The sequence below is a fragment of the Pollachius pollachius genome (assembly GCF_949987615.1).
Source record: "Pollachius pollachius genome assembly, chromosome: 9".
NCBI lineage: Eukaryota > Metazoa > Chordata > Actinopteri > Gadiformes > Gadidae > Pollachius > Pollachius pollachius.
In genome coordinates this window covers 5436939-5460734 of record NC_136942.1, presented here as the reverse complement: position 1 = coordinate 5460734, position 23796 = coordinate 5436939, and the positions used below count along the sequence as shown (strand labels likewise).

At 43.5% G+C, this 23796-nt stretch overlaps 2 protein-coding genes across 3 annotated transcripts in view; both read left to right on the top strand.

Annotated features, from left to right (window-relative positions):
* Positions 1-4225: 4225 nt before the first annotated feature.
* On the top strand, positions 4226-14587 carry slc6a13 (solute carrier family 6 member 13; the record flags this gene model as incomplete). Its single annotated transcript, XM_079743983.1, has 14 exons — positions 4226-4436; positions 5219-5353; positions 5851-5991; positions 6517-6598; positions 7071-7203; positions 7785-7919; positions 9519-9622; positions 10866-10990; positions 12162-12274; positions 12491-12628; positions 13015-13117; positions 13379-13479; positions 13799-13969; positions 14423-14587. The coding sequence occupies exons 1-14, from the start codon at positions 4319-4321 to the stop codon at positions 14585-14587; spliced, it is 1764 nt and encodes a 587-aa protein (XP_079600109.1). The 5' UTR covers positions 4226-4318.
* Positions 14588-16820: 2233 nt separating this feature from the next.
* Positions 16821-23796, top strand: part of mon2 (MON2 homolog, regulator of endosome-to-Golgi trafficking) — a 44735-nt gene continuing 37759 nt past the window's right edge. For both annotated transcript variants that reach the window (XM_079743410.1, XM_079743409.1), the window contains exons 1-2: positions 16821-17243; positions 23627-23690. In XM_079743410.1, the coding sequence (XP_079599536.1) occupies positions 17136-17243; positions 23627-23690 (172 nt within the window). In that variant the 5' untranslated portion in view covers positions 16821-17135. The remainder of the gene's footprint in view (positions 17244-23626; positions 23691-23796) is intronic.

Sequence of the window (23796 nt, the reverse complement as noted above, 5' to 3'; positions counted from 1 at the left end):
ATAGTCATCAGGGTTTGACCCTCAATCAACTGGCCGAACTCAACTGACAAAACAACCAGGGCAGGAGGTTAGGCTTGCAAAATATCACCTTGATTTATTGGTCCATTGAAGATCAAAAGGAGAATAAACCCAGGTCAAAAGGGCTAACCTTACCGTCCACATCTCCAAACCCAAGCCTGAGCTCTCCAACCCACTGTCCCAGACCAACTACCCCCCTGTAGATGTCTTGGGTTACTCATTTTCTGTTAAGTTAATGAACCTATGTTTATTGGCTCTCATTTGCTTGGCCTTTGTATTTTCAGAGGTCAAAACTTTTCTTAGGTGGTCGGTGAAATTCTTTTGGTGGCCAAATAATTCTCCATGTAGAAAATAATGATGTTCCCTAATGTCAGAACTAAGGGTGCTCTTGATTTTGTATTGGAAGAACCTGCAGTGATTGGCGCATTCTGTAAATATAGCTTCTTAATTATATACAGAAAAAAAGTAAACGACAATGCCTATGTAATGTTGTGACTATAAAACAAAACTGATTCATAAATGTGTCAAATTCTCTTGTACACATGATTTTTCTATTTAAACGAATATATACATATGCAGAAATACACAGTAGTGCGGGATTCCCATCAAGTGTGAGTGTGTAACTACTTGATAGTTTTGAACTCGTGGATGCATCTATGGGTTCTTTGGTCTGGAAACATAAATGCACATTGTCTGCATTGTCTGAAACGTATCATAATGCTTGTTGTTTGCCCTGAAGCCCAACACTTGTCATTTTAGAGGGACCTGGCTGTTGGTCATATAAGGTCGTTTAGCTGGTTCCTCCTGGTTGTAGTGTACATACATCGGTCTTGGAAGTGCAGGCTCATGTGTTATTAAGACAGCATCGATAACCTTCGACTTGGCCTGTATGGGCTGAGCAGGGCCGCGGTGTCCCGACAGCAGCAGTAAGTGAAGCAGCAGAGGGTGGCTGGTTGTGCAGGCTGGATGGTGTGAGCTCTCATCCGCCAGCACAAAGCCACAGCACACAAGAGGAGCTCCACTGCTTTTGTTCATTCAGAGCCTCATTCCCACCAAGTACGTTCTGGAAACAAGGGGCTCTATTTTTACCACAGCCCACAGTTTGGCTCCAGTATTGGGGAGTTTGGCTCCTACCATGGGGCTAAGCACCCCCCTTACACACACACACACACACAGACAAGCACCCACACTCCATGAGAACACTCACACATGCATGCATCTCGTGCTTTAACACATGCATGCTGAGGCCCACACATTAGCATGTGCATGCAACCACACGCACAGGCGCATGCATGCACAAATTAAAGGACAAATGCAAGCGCGCATACATACACGTGCACACACATGTGCACACACACGTGCAAACACACACACACACACACACACACACACACACACACACACACACACACACACACACACACACACACACACACACACACACACACACAGACCTCCACCTCGACCCAGTGCCAGAGCGGGCACATTCCCAAGGTTTGGTACTCAATGGGGTTTCAAACCTGAACTCAAGAACCAACCAATCTCCACTAATGTGGGCCTTGATGAGAAGAGATGGGAATTCAACCAAGAGGGATGTTAAGGATTATTTTGTGGAAGTAACCTTGTGTGTGTGTATGTGTGTATGTGTGTGTGTGTGTGTGTGTGTGTGTGTGTGTGTGTGTGTGTGTGTGTGTGTGTGTGTGTGTGTGTGTGTGTGTGTGTGTGTGAGAGAGACAGGGAGAGAGATGTGGGGGCAGAGTGGGCGGGTTGGCAAACTTTCTTGGTAACACTTTACATGAAGGATATATTAACTGACCATTAATTGACATTAGTTAAAGCAGTCATAGGCAAAAACTTTCAATAAAATAACAGTGAGTTAACAATTTCTCTAGTAATTGTTTTGTTAACTAAAGTAATGGTGTTCATGTTAACTAAGGTATTCATTTATACACTACTCACAAATTATCACAATTATTATGCTTTTTATCGCATTATCTTATGCTAATTACTGGGTAATTAACATACATTTATTTTAAAGTGTTACTTTTTGACCCGTCGTTCTCTATAAACCTATATCAGCAGGTTTGTTGGCGTCACGCAGGTCTCTGAGTGATTGAGCATTCAACCAGTTATCAGCATGAGGCGGGACAAAGAGCGGGAGACAGAGGGCTGGGAGGGAGCGTGAGAGAGGGAGGGACAGAGGGAACGAGAGAGAGAGGGAGGGAGAACAAGGGAGACGGAGAGGGAGAGAGACACAGGGGGGAAAGAGAGATCAAGAGAGTGGGAGAGGCAGTGAAAGAGAGGAAGCGAGAGAGCATGACAGAGAGAGACATGAACTGAGAGAGGGCGGGGAGAGAGAGAATGAGAGAGAGAGAACGAGGGAGAGAGAGAGCATGATAGAGAGTGAAGGAGAGAGAGAAAGAGAGAGAGAGAGAGTGAGAGGCAGCAAGAGAGAGGGGGAGGGAGGAAGAGATAGAGAGCTCAAGTGAGAGAATGCCATGGAGAGAGCCAGAGATCGAAAGAGAGAAAGGGAGAGAGAAGGAGAGGGAGGTGGGAGGCCTGTTGTAATGCAAGTTGACAGCAGTGAGCCCGCTCAGTGAGCTGTCTGTTTCCTACACAGAGAGGGGCTCTTTGAGTTGCCCTGGCCCCCCGAACACAGCCCCGCCATGGGTCTGCCCGACTGCTCGCTTGGTCACGTAACCCTCCTGTGTCCCCCAGTCCCCCCCCCACTGCTCTCTATGTAGGCTAGGTAATGACATATGTGGTGTGTGAACCTGCTACAATCGGCGGCACTGCTCGCATCCAGTTTTCCTCCCTGCCACCCTAACCCTGTTACCCAGAATTCAGGTTTTACAGACACTACTTTTTTTTAGGTTATTTGATTTAGGTTGGTGCCCTTTATACATGTTGACTTTTGAGTTTAAGTATGTTAGCTTTGTTTTTTTGCCCATTCCCTGTGGTTAATCATTGAACTGATAAGGGGTTATTTTCGTTCAACCAAAGCTTAACATGACACATTGCCACTCCTGAGGCATCATATTGTCATGAGAGTAAACTGGATAACAAGTATTACTTGCGCTATTTTTGAAGCAGCAGAGAATTTTCTCATGCATAATTGTCTTGAAGGGAGTCCTTCGTTGTTCCATTGCCTACCTTTGTGATAAATAAGATCAGATAAATATTGAAACTCAGTTGTCTGTGATGACAATAGATTACACTGGTTTTTGCATGATGCCTCCTAGGATTATGTTGTCAGCTCATTGCATCTTAATTCCTTAAACTAATGGAAATTTAAAGTTTAACCCTAAAATGTTCTCAGCCGCAGGTTACACATGTTGTTGTGTAACATCCCCGTAGTTGATCGGGGGAAACAACAAAGGTCTCTGTTTGGTTTGTCTGGAATACATAACTTCAGTCAGGAGGACATAAAAGTGGGCCAATAAAAGAGATAGACTTAACAGTGGTTATTTGCGATGTGCTTTTTCTGGTTCCCTCGTATAAGCCACAAACAATGGCCATTGTTCGAAACAAACTTTATCTTACTTATATGCAAATATAGGTAAAGTTACAATCGTTGTTGCATTTATAAATTTCAATAGATAACTAAATAAGTAACTAGGATCATCCAATCATCCAGCAGTCCAGGACCCATTGTCTCAAATTCCATTGACTCAAACGGAGTCGTGTTTTTACCCACTGAATGCATTCAATAGCAATGGCTTTCCTACATTCGTTAAAGTGTTGTCAAACAACCTCAAGTGAACCGCCTGTCCGGCTACGTTGACAGAGTTGGTCAGTGAGTGGTGGTCTGAACTCTGTGGCTCTTTCGTTCTCTTTAAACTCAGCTCCAGAAGGTAGTCCCTGACAGAAGATTCATGGTCCATGTTCCCAGTTACTGAGTGTCCGAGGGGAAGTGCTCCTATGGCCTGACGCCACCCTGTGTCCTTAGAACAGCGCTGTGCTGATACCCTCCCACTGCTGGTTCTCCACCTAAGACAATTGTCGTCACATGCAAGGTTGCAGATGGTTCTCTTCTACTACCCCCATAACTGTGCTGGGACCACACATAGCATTGACATACAATTCATTTTTTAATACCATGAAGGACATTTGGGGTATTTTTTGTATGAATGAAATTCTTAGTGTTACTAACATCTTCTCCTCCTCCTCCATCTGCTCCCTCCACTTCCTCTGTGTTCCAGAGCTTAAATGTCACGAGGAGGCCGACGCCTCCAAGGCCGAGCCGCCCAACGGCCTGGACAGCCGGCCCCTGGACATAGTGCCCAGCACCGACGACAAGATGGTGGAGCGGGGCCAGTGGGGCAACAAGATCGAGTTTGTCCTGTCGGTGGCCGGGGAGATCATAGGCCTGGGCAACGTGTGGCGCTTCCCCTACCTGTGCTACAAGAACGGAGGAGGTGGGTGGGAGCATGACGTGTTTTGAGACACATGGCTTTAATTGTCAATCATCATGTTTTCCGATAGATATTATGTAGGCCTGCTCTTTATCCAAAGTAACTGTCACAGTTGTCAACGCCAATCGTGATTGTATGCTTTGAGAGTTTCAGCCACACGTATAGCATTTGGTTGATGCTAAATAATTAAATGTAAATCAATTGACTACTCATGTTTTAATAGCCATCATTACTTCGGTCGTATAAGTGTTGCTGTATTTTCTATTTAACATACAACAGAAAAATACAAAACACAATGATGGGAAGAAGGCATAAAAACGAAATATACTGTTGATGCTGATTCCATGCTGCACATAACTGAACTTCCTAGAGTGCATTAGGAGTCTGTTGTCCTGTTGAGCTTTACGCCCAGGTCAATAGGTCACACTTCAAACTCCAGAGGCCCTCTAGTAGTTTATAGTCTGTGACCGTTGGCCTTCAGTCAAGTGATTGAAGTGGATTTAGTTTGGTTAAGTTATTTCAAAGAAAGGAAGAGTGAGGAAACCCTAATCCTTTACTCATCTATGAACCCCAATTGGAAAAGCAAAGGTCTCATACAACTGTGCGCGGATGATTTGGTAGGGTGCGTAACCATGCAACTTGAATCTTGACTATTATAAAACAATAGTCTTCAAGGTGACCGTTCACCCCTAAAAGTCAAATAGAGTGCTCCATCGAGAGTCCCACTTAGGTTCTCTGTTTTTACACTTTTTACTAAAACAGATTAACGTCTTTGCTCCATCCAGGTGCCTTCTTCATCCCGTACCTCATCTTCCTGTTTGCGTGTGGAATCCCTGTGTTCTTCCTGGAGACTGCTCTGGGCCAGTACACCAGCCAGGGAGGCATCACATGCTGGAGGATGATCTGCCCACTGTTTGAAGGTCAATCCATGGGAGGCTTACAAATGAATCCTATGAGATAACGACGCAATTCATTCGATTTCTTCATAAGTTTACGAAACATATTCATTCATTCTAAGAAATAAATTGCAAAGCCCACCTTGTGAATCACATTGCTGAGATCTATGAGATTCATTCATCACACGTTTATGAATCCGATGAATGATTCAAATAACTCACAATGCAATACTTGCCTGTAGGCCTATTCTTGATTGCAAGGCCCACCATTACAATTGTAGAATGAATTGACAAAATAACAGTGCTAGAAGAGTAGAGCCAAGTGTTTCAGTTGGTTTTATGTTCATTTTGAGTTAATTCAAAAGTAAATTAAAGTAACGTGTATTGGTAAGGTTTTCTCTACTATAGAGCTCGTTAATAGTTTCACAGAACCATTGAATGTTGGCTTACATCAAAAAGCAAAGTGTACTGTAAGAGTGAATCACTTTGCTGATTTGGTCATTTGACTTTGCTACACCCAGGGGTTGGCTTCGCTACGCAGGTGATCGTGGCCCTGCTGAACGTCTACTACATCGTAGTGCTGGCGTGGGCTATCTTCTACCTCTCCAACTCTTTCACCTGGGACCTACCCTGGGCCTCCTGCAACAACACATGGAACACAGGTGGGCAGTGCAGCGAAAGGCAAACGTTGCCAGGACGATGTTAGCATAGCATGTATAGCATACCGGATCTTACCTTTGTACGCAATTTTGTACACAGATCATTTATTTACTTTGATTGTCTTAGCAAGGTGACTAACATGTGCGATAAGATATCCACATTTTATGCAAATACAGCATTATAATGCACATGATTAATGTGCCGTTGAAATCATCAAATTGTATTAAACATAATTTTGCCACAAAATTTCTAACAAACGGAATATATTTTTTACAGGTCCACTTCCAAACCCAGAGCTACAAATTCAATTTCTGTTATGTTTACATTTGAAGTGTTTCAACGTCAAACTTTTTCCACGATTAAAACGTCCATTCCATGCCACCCTGGAAGTGGCTTTACCCTACGGTGACTAACCCCGGCTGCATTGTTTTACTGGCTGATGTCGCCCTTGGAAACGGCTGAGAAAGCTAAGGGAGATTTTCTCTATGGGATTGAATGTGGTTTTTTGTCCTTCCTCCCTTTTCAAGATTCCTGTATGGAGTTCCAGAGGGGCAACAGTTCTATCAATCAGCGTCTCAACGCCACCTCCCCTGTCATTGAATTTTGGGAGTGAGTGCCTGTTCAACACTTATTGTCTGTCCCTGTCCTAAAATGGCCCTTTTCTGCTAACCGCTAGCATCGACCAGTTACACGTTTGAAGTGCAAAAAACAACAACACAAAATCCATTTGCATCTCTATTTAGTCTCAGTACATTATTTTAATTCGTTTTAGTCTTTAATGAAAATGCTTCAGCTTTTTTGGCAGTTCAAACTGGTCTGTAGTCCACAGCATATCACTTAGTGTATATTAAGTAATTAAATACTTTCTTACGTACCAACTTATGTGTTGCGTGCATGTGCGTCCGTGCATGTGTAATTGTGACTGCGTCTGTAAATCTGTCATTTACGTTTATGTATGTGTGTGCGTGCGTTTGTTTGTGTGTCTTCAACGTGTGGCCGTGCATGGCTATGTGTGTGTGTGCGTGTGTGTGTCTGTGTGTGTGTGTCTGTGTGTGTGTGTGTTTTTTCCATGCGTCTTTAGGCGGCGGGTCCTCCGCATATCCTCAGGGATCGATCAGATTGGCTCTCTGAACACAGACCTGGTTATCTGTCTGGCCGTGGCCTGGGTCGTCTGCTACTTCTGCATATGGAAGGGCGTCAAGTCCACTGGCAAGGTATGACCTCATCAGAGCCACAGTATCCATGTTCAGAAGGTGTTTTTCACCCATAGCGGCGGTCTTTGTTTTAAACGCTCCAACTGCTAGCGTTCAGATCAAAGATGGATCCGAGACCGCAGCCTGGGGAATAAGGCCCGCTGCTAAGCTCCCGTGGCAGAGATTGATGATCTGACAACGTCTTTGTTGTGAAAGAGACAACATGTTTCATGCGTGATTAATCATCATGTTGTTCATGTTAGATTGAAACCGATTGAAAATGACCAGGAGAATGTTTTTACTCACAGTATAGTAGTCTTAGACAAAAAAACATACAGACAGACACAGGACACAGACGGACAACTACTTTTTACAATTCTTAATTATGCTTCATAAAAAAAATATAGTTTCTGCGCGTAATCTAAATTGGGTTTTGTTATGAACTCAAATACATTTTCCTTCAAACCAGTTCAAACAAGTCTCCAAACGCCTCCGTCTCTTCACCATCTCTTGATTCTACAGTTTCAAACAGAAATACCCGCTTGATGAAACCTCCTGCGCTCTCAGCCTGTCACACCTGTGTCCTTCTCCCCCCCCTACAGGTGGTGTACTTCACGGCCACCTTCCCCTACATAATGCTGGTGGTACTGCTCATCAGGGGGGTCACCCTGCCAGGGGCCTACCTGGGCATCCAGTTCTACCTCTACCCCGACCTGGGCCGGCTCAGCGACCCTCAGGTGAGCTCCGGCCCACACCTCAGAGTCTACGGGGTCATCAAGTGGAAAATCACACTCGGAGGGGCCGGTGTACACAGAGTGTACGACGAGGACATTAAGGTTCTATTTCTGACTCACGTTAAACCCGGAGTCATGGCCGAGTGTGAAGAGAAGGGGGTTGTCCTGAGTGAACACAAACGTCAGGAATGTGTTCGGCCTGTGCTTCAGTAGGGAGAGAGAGAGAGAGCGTTAGAGATAGAGAGGTAGAGAACTGGGGGAGACAGGTAGAGAGAGAGGCAGAGTCTGAGAGGGATAGTGAGGGAGGGTTATAGCACGGTAGAGAGAGAGAGTGATAGAGATGGCAAGAGAGAGAGGCAGACAGAGAGAGACAGAGACCGATTGTGAGAGAGGAAGAGAGATATAATAAAGAGAGAGAGAGGGGGGGGTAGAGAAGAGAGAGGTAGAGAAGAGGGGGAGAGGTAGAGAAGAGAGAGGTATAGAATAACTAGAGAGAGAGAGAGCTATAGTGGCAGAGACGAGAGAGACAGAGGCGGAGAAGAGAGGGAGAGAAGACCACCAGAGGATGGTGATTGCGGCCCTCTACATAACAACTGGCATCGGAACCAAGATCAAGTCTCCTGCTAACCAACCGCACCCCCCAACCCGTCTCCCCCGTCTTCCCCATTCCCCTCTCACCCCCTCCATCTTCGCTCACCCCTTTCAAGGCTGTGGGGGATGAATACAAGCCTCTGTTGTGGGGAAGGCTGTGTGAAAAGTTGGGGTACAGGAGTCGCTGTCCTTTGTGGTGGTTTGTAGTCCTGCAGCTTATGTCCTGGCTAAATCTCCCCGGTCGACCCCTAGCCCACCCAGAGCTGAGTGCCAGCTATCTCACACATGCTCCACTGCTCTGGGACCACTCTAGCGCCCCGAATCTGGGGGGACAAAGAGGGGCCTCATCCAGAGTTGGAACCCCAATCTGCCGTTCAGGGGGAGGAGAGGGAGCAGAAAGGAACACGGAGAGGTCCGGCGAAGTCGCTACTTTGAGTCGGATGAGAGGAGAGAGAAAAAGAAGGGGAGAGAGAGGAAAGGAAAGGACTTGTTGATTGACAGGAGGTTGTGGGGCATTAGAAACGTGTTTGACGCAAGATGAGGTGACTGATGAGGATGTGAGTTGGATGGTAACGAGGAGTAGCCCGTGCCAAGTCTCCAGTGGACACTGAACCACGAACGTGGAGAGAAAAGACGATTCACAACTAATTAATGAATTCAATCATTTGAGAGGAGTGTTTGTGACATCTCTATAAACTCCACTTTTAACGCACACCCAATGCAACTGGGACAGATCATCACCCCAATATACACACCTAAAGAACTGTAGAAAGAGAAAGAAACCCTGTTATCTATTCTGTGTTTCAATCCAATGTTTCTATCCGGTGTTTTCTCTGTTTTAATCATGTCTCTACTCCTGTATTTCTACTGTTTTAATCCTGTCTCTACTTTGGTGTTTCTACCGTTTTAACCCCGTCTCTAATCCTGTGTTTTTACAGTTTTAATTCTGTTTCTACGCCTGTATTTCTACTGTTTTAACCCTGTCTCTTCTCCTGTGTTTCTACTCTGCAGGTGTGGATGGACGCTGGCACTCAGATATTCTTCTCCTATGCCATCTGTCTTGGCTGCCTCACTGCCCTGGGAAGCTACAACAAGTACAACAACAACTGCTACAGGTCAGTCACAGCTAGGCAACGTATTTGCCCTCTATGTAACCAGGATAATGTTAGGGGAGCGATAGCTGCTGGACCAAAGAGCAGAACACAGAGGCAGGACAGGAGTTGGAGGGAAGGTGAACAGGTTTATTTGGTATAACCCCACTCTTCAACCTGCAGGGGGCAGGTTGGAGAGTGGGGCATATCAGGCTGGAGGGAGTGAGGCAGGCAGGCTGGAGGTGTAGATCCACAAAACTATATGCAAAAGAGAAGTAAGATGAGGCAGGAGATTTCAGCAGGAGAAACAACAACTAGAAAGTGTAAATACTGGCGCCAGGTACGATTTAACTACCACGGTATATCGCAGTACGATCTGGCGACGACTGCAGGGAAACCAGGTGTATTTGAAGGTGGGTTGATGAGCAGATGCAGGCCAGGTGTGAGCAGTTGAGAGCGGCAGGCAAAGCACAGATACAGACAGGGCCGACAGTGGGGGAGAACACACAGCACCACAACTTTGGCCATGACAGATAAGGCTTGCTGGCGGCTGTAGTTCAGTACCGTTGTGTAACAGACCATATAAAGCCATATACAAAACAACAACAACAAAACAACAAAAAGCGTAAAAAATGCATCAGTTCGCAAATGTGCAGCAATTGCAAGTTAAAACCATCAGCAAGTTATGGAATCTGTCGCCATGTCGTTCATCACTGGTGGGATAAAGCATAGGTCAAAGGTCAACATGTAGGTTTTGGTTTCCAGAGTGAAGCCCAGACTTAACCTTGAGCATAAATTGATGCTGGTGCTGATCATGTTCTGTTCATGGATCGTCATCGTTGTAAACAAACCCTGTGCCAATATCCCAGGATAACACAATGTACAAGGTGGACCTTGCTGATTGATTATAATGTTCACCAAAACTCATTAATACTATAAGTTGAATGAAGTCCCTAGTATTGTGGAATTCCCAACTACAGTATAGGCTACCACAGTGGAGGAAGATAGTTACAAATGTTTTAACCAAATTTCCTAAAGTCAAGGAAATAAGCAGGATAAGGTAACCTTTTTCATCGCATCTCCAACATGCCCTTGCCAATAAGATATTGCAGAAGAACCTTAACATGATCTAATATTGACAGTTTCATCAAACACGTCTTAACACATATGTGTGTGTGTGTGTGTGTGTGTGTGTGTGCGTGTGTCTGCATGTGTGTGTGTGTGTGTGTGTGTGTGTGTGTGTGTATGTGTGTGTGTGTATGTGCAGGGATTGCCTCTCGCTGTGCTTCCTGAACAGTGGCACCAGCTTCATAGCCGGCTTCGCTATATTCTCCATCCTGGGCTTCATGGCCTTCGAACAGAACGTACCCATCTCAGAAGTGGCAGAATCTGGTTAGTACGTTAAGATCTGAACAGAAAGCATTAGCAACAGGCAGACATAGGGACGAAGGGATAGACGGATGGACTGAACAGATAGGGAGAGATGGATGGATAGATGGATAGATGGATGGATGGATGGACAGACAGACAGCCAGCCAGACAGACAGAGATATTGATAGATATAAAGGTAATGTTGTTTAATCTGTGTTTGAATGAAAGGTACAGTGAAAATGTGTGCCCTTCATGATGGCCCTTCATAGTGGATATTTAAGAGAGTGTGTTATAAGTCCCTTCAAAGTGTATCTATTCATAATGATGTGTGTTAGATGGTCCTTGATAGCATAATGCTAGGATGTGTATTATAAGGCCCTTCATAGTTTAATGCTAGGATGTGTATTATAAGGCCCTTCATAGTTTAATGCTAGGATGTGTATTATAAGGCCCTTCATGGTGTAACGATAGGATGTGTGTCATAAGGCCCTTCATAGTGTAACGATAGGATGTGTGTCATAAGGCCCTTCATAGTGTAACGATAGGATGTGTGTTATAAGGCCCTTCATAGTGTAATGCTAGGATGTGTGTTATAAGGCCCTTCATAGTGTAACGATAGGATGTGTGTTTTAAGGCCCTTCATAGTGTAACGATAGGATGTGTGTTATAAGGCCCTTCATAGTGTAATGATAGGATGTGTATTATAAGGCCCTTCATAGTGTAATGCTAGGATGTGTGTTATAAGGCCCTTCATAGTGTAATGCTAGGATGTGTATTATAAGGCCCTTCATAGTGTAATGATAGGATGTGTATTATAAGGCCCTTCATAGTGTAATGCTAGGATGTGTATTATAAGGCCCTTCATAGTGTAATGCTAGGATGTGTATTATAAGACCCTTCATAGTGTAATGATAGGATGCGTGTCATAAAGACCTTCATGGTGTAACGATAGGATGCGTGTTATAAGGCCCTTCATGGTGTAACGATAGGATGCGTGTTATAAGGCCCTTCATAGTGTAACGCTAGGATGTGTGTGATAAGGCCCTTCATGGTGTAACGATAGGATGCGTGTCATAAGGCCCTTCATGGTGTAACGATAGGATGCGTGTCATAAGGCCCTTCATGGTGTAACGATAGGATGCGTGTCATAAGGCCCTTCATGGTGTAACGATAGGATGCGTGTGTTAACCAGGTCCCGGCCTGGCCTTCATAGCCTACCCGCGGGCGGTGTCCATGATGCCGTTCTCCCCGCTGTGGGCCTGCTGCTTCTTCATCATGATCTGCTTCCTGGGACTAGACAGCCAGGTAGCACACACACACACGCACACAAATACACACACACGCACGCACGCACGCACGCACGCACACAAATACACACACACACACACACACATACACATAAATATGCACACACACACACACACATATATATATACACACACACGCACACACACACACACACACACACACACACACACACAGACACACACACACACAACCTCACTGTCCCCTGTGTGTTAGTTTGTGTGTGTGGAGAGCCTGGTGACGGCCATGGTGGACATGTATCCCTCCACCTTCCGCCGCAAGAACCGCCGGGAGCTGTTTATCCTGCTGATCGCCGTCATCTCCTTCCTGCTGGGTCTCATCATGCTCACAGAGGTTTGTCTGTCTGTCTATCTGTCTGTCTATCTGTCCCTCATCCTCTCTATCTGTCTGTCATCCTCTCCCCCCTCTAGGAAATCATCCGGCTCACAGAAGTCTGTCTGTTGGCGTGTCTCTTTATGTCTGTCTCTTTGTAATTCTGTCCGTCTGTCTCCCTGACGGTCTATCTGTCTGTCTGTCCCTACTCAGTCAAAGCACAGTTGTTCTCTGGTATTAGTTGTTAGATTAGTTGTCAATAGACTATCGTGTAACTAACCTATCATAGAATCGTATTGGTCTACACAGATTGCCAGAGTGGATAGGAAGTGGATCCGGTCTTTTCGTTTGCCTTTGTTAATTGAAAGTACATCTAATATCTACATATTTCATGTCTTTCTCCACAGGGAGGCATGTACATCTTCCAGCTGTTTGACTACTATGCAGCCAGTGGCATGTGCTTGCTCTTCGTTGCCGTTTTCGAGACAGTTTGCATCGCTTGGATTTATGGTGAGTGTGTGTATGTGGCAGGGGTTGGTATAACAGCAGTATTAGTAATACTTATTTTTGTCTGGAAAGTCGGTAGTCTAATTGTTATAAACTGCCATAAAGGCCAAGAAGTGTATTAACCTCACCACATTTGTGAGCGATTTGCTCATTACATTTGATTTAGAATCAGCAAATATTGATTTTTTTTCCCCAATGTATTGCATATCCCGGAAGAATGATGATTGCCCGTCTTGCATTGCACGCTTGACCTTTGATTAATAGGAGCCGACCGTTTCTATGACAACATCGAGGACATGATCGGATACCGACCTGGCCCTGTGATTAAATACTGCTGGCTTTTCTTCACACCTGCTACATGCCTCGTAAGTCTGTTCATTTCCAAATGCATCCAAGCAGTGACCCAATTCAGATCATTACCTTACAAAGGAGCACCCCCTGGTGGGCAATTTTATAAAAACGTTTACATTGGAATGACCTTTTAAAGGCCCAATTTAAATAATTTTGGTAACAGGCATGGATCAAAATGAGATATGTTGGCTTGGGGTATTAGCCTGTGTTTTATAATTTAAATAAGTAGGTTAAACTTAAAATTAACATTTATTAAATCCATAATATGGTCCTGCAGAGATTTCCTTGTCCGTGTCTAAGCGAAACACCTGTGCTTGCTATCTCTCTGCCCAGGGGACCTTTGCCTTCTCACTGATCAAGTACACTCCGCTCAAGTACAACAACGAGTACACCTACCCCTGGTGGGGCTACGGTCTGGGCTGGATCCTGGCCTTGTCCTCCATGATGTGCATCCCCCTGTTTGCGGCGGTGAAGATCTACTACACCCCAGGGACGCTGAAAGAGGTGAGCCGCAACCCAATGCTTCTAAACTGCGGCTTTTCAAGATGGATGAAGTAGTTGCCTAGCAGCATGCATTGAGGCTCCTGCGTGATAAATTGAATGTTGGTCATACTCTTGCACCACATTCCATCCGTGTTATGTTTTTTTCTTTTCATTTAAGAAATGAAAAACAAATATTGTGTGTATCGGGAAATGATCTATCTTCATCCCTTTATCCATCCATCCTCCATCCTTCTTTCTGTGTATTCCTGTTTATTGTGATTTCAGTAAACATCCAAGAATCATTCGGTATGGTTGTCAATGTAACAATGAATATTCTATTTGAAAAAAAGTTGATGAATGATCAACTTAAGCTAAAGCCGGTTGTTGTTATTCTCGTTCTATTCTCGTGGAACGTGGAACCCTCCTCTACGCTCCCTAACGCTAACCTCCCATTTGAACGGGTCACGTCAACAGCGGCTCACCTTCCTCTGCACCCCCTCTCTGGACCTGCCCAAGTCCAAGCTGGAGCAGGAGAAACTGCTGGCCATCTTCGCGGCCGACGGAGACAGCTTGTGTCAGAAGGCTCCGCCCACGAAGGACGGCTACTTCCCCGTGGATGAGAAGGAGTCCCACTGTTAGAGCTCACAGACATCGGGGCTTCTCCGGGACGACCGGTGTTCATTGGTGACAAGGGAAAACGGGGAGCACAGAGGAACAGCAGCAGCCGGTCTCATCCGATCTCATCCGGTCTTATCCGACCCGACAACGTAGCAATGCTCTGGCTGCTTGCTCCTGCTTCTTCAGAACCCGTCTCCATGGCAGCGGTGAGGGGCTATCAGGCTTCCCCTTCGGCCTACCGTATACACCTCACCCATGATGGATCTGGCCAATAGGGGCTTTGTTAACACATGCACACTCACACACGCTCAAACAAGCGAACAGACAAACAAACACACAGACAGACACACACACCCACACACACACACACACACACACACACAGAGACACACACACACACACACACACACACAGAGACACACACACACACACACACACACACAGACAGAAACACAAACACTGCATAGATGAGGTGGAACGTGATGTCTCATCCTCTGTGTTGTACAGCATTTGAACTAGCAAATGGTTTTTTAGACAGTAAAAGTAAATTTTCAACTCGATCATGTATGCTTTCTAAGGAAGCATTTTTTGTTTGTTTGTTTTTTTCCTTTTCATGGACAGCTAATGTACAGTTTGATGGACATTGTTGTTAAGATAAATGTGTACTGTTTGTCGATTGTCCTGACTGGCTGAACTGACTGTCAGAGATGGCATTAAAATGCTATCAGTTGAATATTCATAAATTCTAAATTGGCATATATTTCTAAATGTTTGGAAATACTGTACCTGGTCAGACTTTATGGAGTGCTGTTTAGGTCTCTTTGCTACCAACTACTGAATACCAAGATGATCAAAAGATGATCACTTAATGTGTATAATTTATCAATCAGCACTGAAATGCTAAAATATATACATGAATTCTAACTTTTTTTTACAAAGGTAATGAAAATGTCTCATTGCTGATGATTTTATATCATTATAATTTAGAAAATCAATTAAAACATAATTACAATACACAACAAATGCTTTTTAAACCTGTAGCTTTTTTGTGATGTAAGGCTAGAGATTTCCTTGGGGCATTCATTTGAAAAGAATACATTTTTGGTTTTGAATTGCTGATAAATATTCACATTTTTTTTCTTAAATGTTCTCTTTGTTATTTTGATACATCCTTTACGTGTCATATTCGTGTGTATTAAACAATATTGTACAGAAATTTAAAACTAAATCAAACCATGTCACATTGGTACATAGTTGAATGGCATTAAAATATGATAGAACATGTTCAACTGCATTTGTATTAACACATTATTATAATACCTTTGTTGTAGTCTTAACATGTGGAAAGCAAATATTGGCGGCTGTGTTAATCATAATTAACAAGGCACATATTTTAAATCTTTCTTCTGACTAAGCACATTTATATTAAATGTTTAAAAGAAAATTGGTGTTTTTGTACTTTCATTGGAACACTCTCAAGCATCTCTCTCTCTCTCTCTCTCTCTCTCTCTCTCTCTCTCTCTCTCTCTCTCTCTCTCTCTCTCTCTCTTCACACGTATAATTTACCACTATGCTTTTGACAAATCCCTGTACTGGAAAGACACATCATATTAATGTTTTATTATAGGTATTTTTAGCATTATTATTACCATTATAAAACCACATTGTGCCTATAAATATAATAAAGTATATACCCCAACTTTAAGAAATCATCTTTATTGTAGGTCTAAATTAAGGGACTTTAATGAACAGTTTTTGTGTACTGGAAAAGTATGTGGGTGTCAGTTAACATGGGTCTTTTCAAATCAGTCCTCTATGCAGGCATTGCGCACTATGGGTTTTAATTAATATAAGGACTAGCAGACACTTAGACACACACCCACGAGAAACTCTTATCTGTAGATACATACTCCATCCGTTAATGATTGAGTTTTATGCACAGCTGTGTGTGATGTGATAAAGGTTGGGAGGATATAAGAGATGGTGGCCAGCATCACCGAATTCACAAGCTTCAACCAGGCAATACTCCAGGTGTGGATGATTTATTCCAAATGTTTGTGAGTCTCTAATCTCTCCCCAACATGCTCATAAACTGCCTTCTGGCTATCCGGGTTTGACCATGTAATAACTGTATGAGACAGTGACCTTATTCTGACCAGTAGATAGCGGCATTTCCCTTATTCTGAACCGACTACTGTTTACGGAAGTCCAAATGACGTGTCACTGTGGACCAAAGCATTGTGGGAAAGACGCGTAGCTGGCAATGGTGACGGCTGATGGCGTGAAACCCACAGCTGAAATTGGCCGAATATCTCATACAGCGAACGGCACGATAAATGATATTTCAAAGAACAATGGTGCTTAAGGAAGCCCTCGTCCACCGCCTGTGAAGAAAGCCGACATATGTTCGAGGGTCGCCGCCGACAGCAGGAAAAGTGGCGTTCAGTGTCAATGGACGCTTGTGCGAATTTTATTCTCCAGAGTAGGCGAACAAGTGGAGCTCGTTGTGTCTCAGGGTGGTCCAGCGGTTTGAAGTGTGGGATTGGTTTTTAACTGAAGAAACGACAAGATGTCGACCAGCAGTCCCGAAGCGGTGAAGAAATTGCTGGAGAACATGCAGACGGACCTGCGCTCCCTGTCCATGGAGTGCAAGAAGAAATTCCCCCCAGTCAAAGAGGTTAGCCGGTGTGCTAGCTTCAATGGTCCCATGTTTTAATGTATTGGTCCCGCTGACCACGTCCATCAGGTGTGACAGTCGCCCCGCTGCCGACGTGTTCTTCTTGTTTTGAATCAGAAACCCCTGTCGTATCGTTGGTCCATCATGGGGATCGTGCACTTAGTTTGGTGTTCGGTGACAACGCTGTCGTTGACGGTCTAAGTTAAAGTTGAATTTAATAATAAAGTGTTGGCTAGTCAGGATGGTGACCTGATAAGAGCAGAACCTGCTAGGGTGGTATGCAAGTTTCCTACTGATTTTTTTTTTAATCGTAGTGCATGTAGCCTTCTTTTGTTTGAGGTATGCATGTTTTGTCATCACAGGTATTGATTGTCACAGTGCGGTATGTAGCAATGGCATTCCTGTTATGTCCTACTATTGTTGGATTGCTGGAAACAAATGCTATTGTGCAAGTTGCTTACATATCCAGCCACAACAGGACGCAAACCAGTCTGGCCTGTGCATTCAAATAATAGGATATTAATAATCATTGGCTTCGGGGACAATTTACCTTTTTGCTATTGCCTCTCTGATGAGTTTTGTTTAAAACTAATGTTCAATTTGCAGCCTTTTTCTTATGTGCTGTAGGCCTACTTCAGATCATTCACTGTCTGACTTTAATTTATTCTAGTCAGAATTCCTTTCGATTTTAATTTCACGTTGGGTGGTTGTATGAAAGACAGTGAAATCATTAGCATCATGTCTAACCTCAAATAGGAATCTAGACAGCTTGAAGCCAGCTTGTGAGATAGAAACTATACTGCAGTGGTTAAAATTGACTCAAAAGTATGGACTTTGCTATAATTTGACAAAATAACTGTACAGTTACACTAATGGTTCCCTTTTATTATACCATCTATGAAACAATTGTAATATAATCGCAGTTTTATGTACCACTATTCACACCTTGTTACTCAATCGAGTGATGTAATTTAATCTATGAATCAGTGTTTTATCAGACTTGATGATGGGGTTCAAATTGCTATCCAACTGTAAGCCTCTTGACATGCTGTACAGACATTTTTAGCAACCCTGAATAGAGTCCATGGTGGAGGTATGGATACGTACCCCCACAATGGACAATAACTCAAACAATAGCATTGTGTACCATAATAACTTGTTGGTTGCCAAGAAATTTGATTCAGCTGGATCCAGAGGCTATTTTGGAAATCCAGTCCTCATATATTCTATGCTGGACTAATCTGTGGGCCGACCCAAAAGGGTGTAGGCGACATTCTCTATAATGCTTGAAATGTTGTGGGCTACAGCTGTTATGAGAAATATGCCAACGTCATTCTGCCCCGTCCAGGCATTTTCTTTTCCTGATTATATCGGCCATATTTTCGGACTTTTAACCTTCACAGAAGAAAACAACATAATATTCTCACTTTTAATAGTTCTTGCGTCCTCACAAAGAGCATGGTAGTCAAGTTAAAACTTGAACCTATTGATTTAGTTTTGGCAAAAGGCGCACTGATTCTGTGAAATAGCGGCATATATGTCCAAACATTGACAGCATATAGTTACAGTGCTGAGGTTTAGGTCAAAATAAAGCTGATATCATGGACCATGCAGAACTGCGTGGACTGTGCATTGTTAAAGGATGGATCGTTTTTTCAGTATCCAATCGTTGTCTCTGGTGGCTGTTATCATTGGCCCACAGTCTGATATGATTAATCCCAGGGTCTGACCTTACCAGAAATAGACAAATCTGACTGATTGAGAATATATCCTGCTTACTCGTGGCACTAAAGTTCCCAACCCCTTTGTCAGAATTCCCGTTCTATCTGCATGGATACGTTGAGTTGTGTGTGTGTCCCCTTTGGCGATAGAGGAACCTATATACTGATGACATTTACCTTGCTGCCTTTATTTTCACCGTAGTCGCTTCTCATGGAGGATATGTAAGCATGCCTTGTGGGGCTTTAAGGAGGGCGTTTCACTCAAGAAACGGTAGCCATACCACTGCCTGGCCCTAGGCCCTTCACAGGATCTCTTTGTGTGGAGACTCCATGTCAATTGAGGCCTTTATGGTTTCGACAACCTAAGATTCATATTTATAGTTTTCTTTTATCACAGATACATACATGGTAGATGTTATTTTCTTTACCTTGACATGTTTCGACGGATATACTTCTGTCTTCATCAGAAAGTCGGAAGTATATCCGTCGAAACATGTCAAGGTAAAGAAAATAACATCTACCGATATATGTGTCTGTGATAAAAGAAAACTATAAATATTTATCTCAAGTGTAGACACAATGAATGCATTACAACTAACCTAAGATTCAGTTGGAGTCTTTGTTGAACTCGGTTGCATTTTAGGACCGCACTTTAAAATGAGTTCAAACCCAGCTATGGTAATTCATGTCCAGGGGCGACTAATTGAAGTCTAACAGGTCAAACTGGCAGCTGGAAAATGTACTAATTTGTGTTGACACTTCTAATAGAACTTGATATGTCTGTTTAAATGCATACACTGCATAGCCTATACTATATGAATAACCAGATAGCGCCAAGCGATGACATGATGATTCTTCCCACAACAGAGAATAATGTTTGAGTAATTTCTGTCTTTTTAGAGTCATCTTTCCTGTGCAGTGTTTATGGGGACACTGACTGCCGATAGAATACATACATTTCTTTATTGACCACTCAGTAACACCAGAAAACATGGGAAAATAATCTCCTCAAATCAAATCAAAGCCGCAGTGGTGAAGGTAAAATATTAAAGCTCTTAAATGCTTTAATAATTTGGGTTTTCAATATTGAATTTCTGAATGTTAGGCACTTTTTTCCAAACAATACTTTCTTTGTGACAACTTTAAAAGTGCAGAAGCTCACACACACAACTCAAAAATAGTATCGTACATATACACTCTATTTAGAGTGTTTAGGGAAAGGACTGGTTCCATTGTTTGATAAAGGTAGAGCTACCTTTGTATCTCTTGACTCTTTTTCTCCTTTCTGTCTATGTTGCTTTCGATCTCAGGTTATCGCGAATATGGTTGATCTTATCTAGAAACCCCACAGACTGTGCAGAAGCATTAGAGAGTAGCTTTGCAAGGCCTGGCAACGCCTGAGTCCCATTATTACAAGAGTAACGCACACCAATGAATGTGACTTACCAATGAACGAGAAACTCAGAACCTGAGCTGACAATATGATAGGCTTTTCTGTAGTATGATAGGCTGTTGTTGTAGTATTTTTGTCACAGATTTCAACCATCAATCTTGATAGTTCCCACACCCTTCTATATACTTGAATAACTTATATCCATCCTATACATTATTCTTAAGTTATGCTATTTTAGCATGCAACATGCTGTGCTGCGTCAACTACTTTGTGGGCATTTTGTACGAAGACAGGAAGTGAGTCTGACAGAGGTTGCTGTGCTGACGTTGTAATGAGCAGATGTTGGAGACTCGGTGCTGATGTCATCATTGGTGGACTTGCCAGTGCTTACTCAGCTGCTAAGATTGGTCCACACAGTATAACACCACCAATATGATGTTAACATGACTCGCCATCAATCGGGAATTGCTTGACGTATCGAATCATTATTTTTCCGTTTGTCCAAATTGACACAATATGGTTGAACATATAGTGGTAGAATACCATTTTATCTATTTATTTTTTATTTTTGAATGACCTTGTCAAACATTAAAAATGTGTGCCGTTACAATATGGTTGTATTGACTGATACTGTATCAGTCAGCCTTGGGTATTCAACTTGGCTTCGCTACCCTTGGATGGGCAGTGAATGTGTATTCTGACACATTTCTGTCGACCCGAGCGATAGTTCTTGCTACGGACCAGTTCACAAAAGCACTGAAAAAGACAGAACATAGTGTGTCAGCTGACGTCAAGAGGAGGCCCAAGAGAACTCCAGGTCACAGAAGCCAGGCTAGTCCATGCCGTACTTGACCCTTATGAAAAGCAAACAGCTTCCCCTGTGGATTCCCCCCCCCCCCCCCCCCCCCCCCCCCCGTGGTTTGTGATGGTGTCATTGTCTCTCCAAAGCTCATACTTAGTCAGACATAACATGAAAGCCATGGCTTTAGTTCAATTAAAGCCATGGCAGTGTAATGTAAAAATGCTGAGTAAGTTGTTGATTGCCGAATACAGTAGCTAGAATGATGTAGTCGTGAGAGTGTTTGACTCGAAACTGGGTTCGATCCCTGATCCCCTGAATGTCCACAACCTCACCCATTATGATCTATGTGCAAGATTCCTAACCTCACCCTATTCCTAAATGATGTGTATCTATTTACTGTAACTCACTTGATGAAAGTGTCGGCTGCAAAAATGACTACATTGTCAGTAGCGTCCAACTCATTTGCATGAAGAGTGCCGTTCAGGAACTTATTATTACTTCAGCATAACCTGGAGTATTATTTGGTCTCCATGCTATGTTAAGCCTGTTGGCTTCCTCAGAAGAACAAATGAAAAGACTGAGGCTTTCATTATGGAAGATTAACTTTAAAGACTGTGCGGCCATTGGCCAGAGTTTGTCTTAAGTCCACCAGACCTGTCTATCGGATGTTGCTAGGTGACCAGTGTTTTGTTTCAGATTTTTGCCCCCTCACCCTGGCTGTTCCTTATTGCTGGTCAAACAAAACACCTATGTGGTTGGTGCATATGGCCGACAAAATCAAGTTTGCCGCTGCTGTGAAGTGCATATAGTTCCTGTTCTGAGAGGCTCATGTCAAACAGCAGAATTCAATGGAAGTATTATGTTTAACCTCAATAAAAGTGCCAGGGTGACCGGAGTTCAACCTCCCTCTGAAGACAGGGTTTAATTTGTTCATTGCCTTGGTCCGTCAGCGAAAGAGTTAATGGATTGATGTCTGTTCCGTTGTGCCCCCTCCCTCCACTAATCTAATATATCGTCTTCCTTTGATAGTTTGGGGCCTGTGAATGAAGTTAGTTGCTTGGTTACAATGGCTCAGAATCAGGTCTGTTTTCCCCCCTGGCTGTTAAGATTAACGGCCAGTGGCTTTTGCAGCTGCTGTACTTTGCCAAGTTTATTAGCTGCCTTTGGGATGAATATGAATGAGTTTTTTGACGTTTTCCTGACAAGATATTCAGTAGGTTGAGTAGTGGACATACACACTAGGATATTTTATGGTTATTTGACATTTTTCGATCTTGTTGTCCATCACTTTAAGACAACTTAGGCAGAAGGAAGAGGACTGAAGAGAGGTTTCACGAGGGACACTGAGGGAAAGACCTTGGGCAATTACTGGCAGAGGAACCGAGAAATGGGGAATTACGAGGACAGGAATTGGAGATGTTAGGAGAGGAAATATGCAGTTTGCGATGAAACATAACAGTTCAACAGGCTGTTATTTAATAAATCATGCCTTATATACTATACTGTGGTGTATTATATATTATTATAACAATGGTGAGTTTCTCACACAAATCGACACCAGAGAGTCACACTTGTGTTCTTCGTGGTGTGGTGTTGCAGGCCAAAGGAGGATGTGAGCACTGCTCATGGAGGTGAATAGATGTGATTGGTGGAGCAGGAGAGGTGTGCTGATGGGCAGAGACGAGAGAGACAGGGGAGGTGTAGATTTGGAAGGAAGGTGGATGGATACTGTATGTGAAACAAAACATCTCTTGACATTCCCTGCAGTTGTTGTAAAGATTTAAACAAGTCCATGTTGACAATGACTTCGCTCTCTGTTTTTCTCTATTTTCTCTTTCTTGTTGTCTTTCTCTGTCTGATGCTTTTGATCATTGTCATTCCTTGGCTTTCTCTCTCTGTCTGTCTGTCCGTTTGTCCGTCTGTGTTTTTGTGTCTCTCTGTCTCTCTCTGTGTCTCGCTCTCTCCTACTCTTGCTCCCTCTGCACGGTTTCTCTTGACATTTTTCTCACCATCTATTCCTCAGCTTTGCTCTGCAGCCAGTCAGACACCCCACCGGGGGAAGGCACACATAGCCCATGCTCCAGGCTGGGTTAGAACACTAACTAGCTTACTGGCTAGCGCCTGTATGTATATATACCGGCATGAGGTAATGAGGAAATGTGGAGATAACCAAGCTTCTGCTGCTTTTTCCTAGCAAATGACTGTAAAGAAAGACTAAAGATAATTTTGCAAAAAGGGAAGTCAATTACAGGAAGCAGGAATGGCTGGTGGTCGGCAGTACAAAATCAAAATCTGTCAAAATGATAGGCCTGATACTAGCCCTCTGATAGTAACACCCCCCCCCGAACCCCAGTGGGGTACACCTCCAGCCCCTCTCTTTTCAAGCTAACCTGTTGCTAGCACTTAGCCGAAGCTTAAATTGGACAAGCTAATGAACAGCTCCTCTTTTTGTTTCTGGATCCTTCAGGCCGCAGAGTCGGGCATTGTGAAGATAAAGACGATCGCCGCAAGGAATACAGAAGTTCTCGCAGGTAAGAGTGTGTGTGTGTGTGTGTGTGTGTGTGTGTTTGGGTGTGCGAGTGTGCTTGTCCGGGTGTGTGGAAAAACATCGCTGTGGTTTGTGGAGAGAGATTAAAT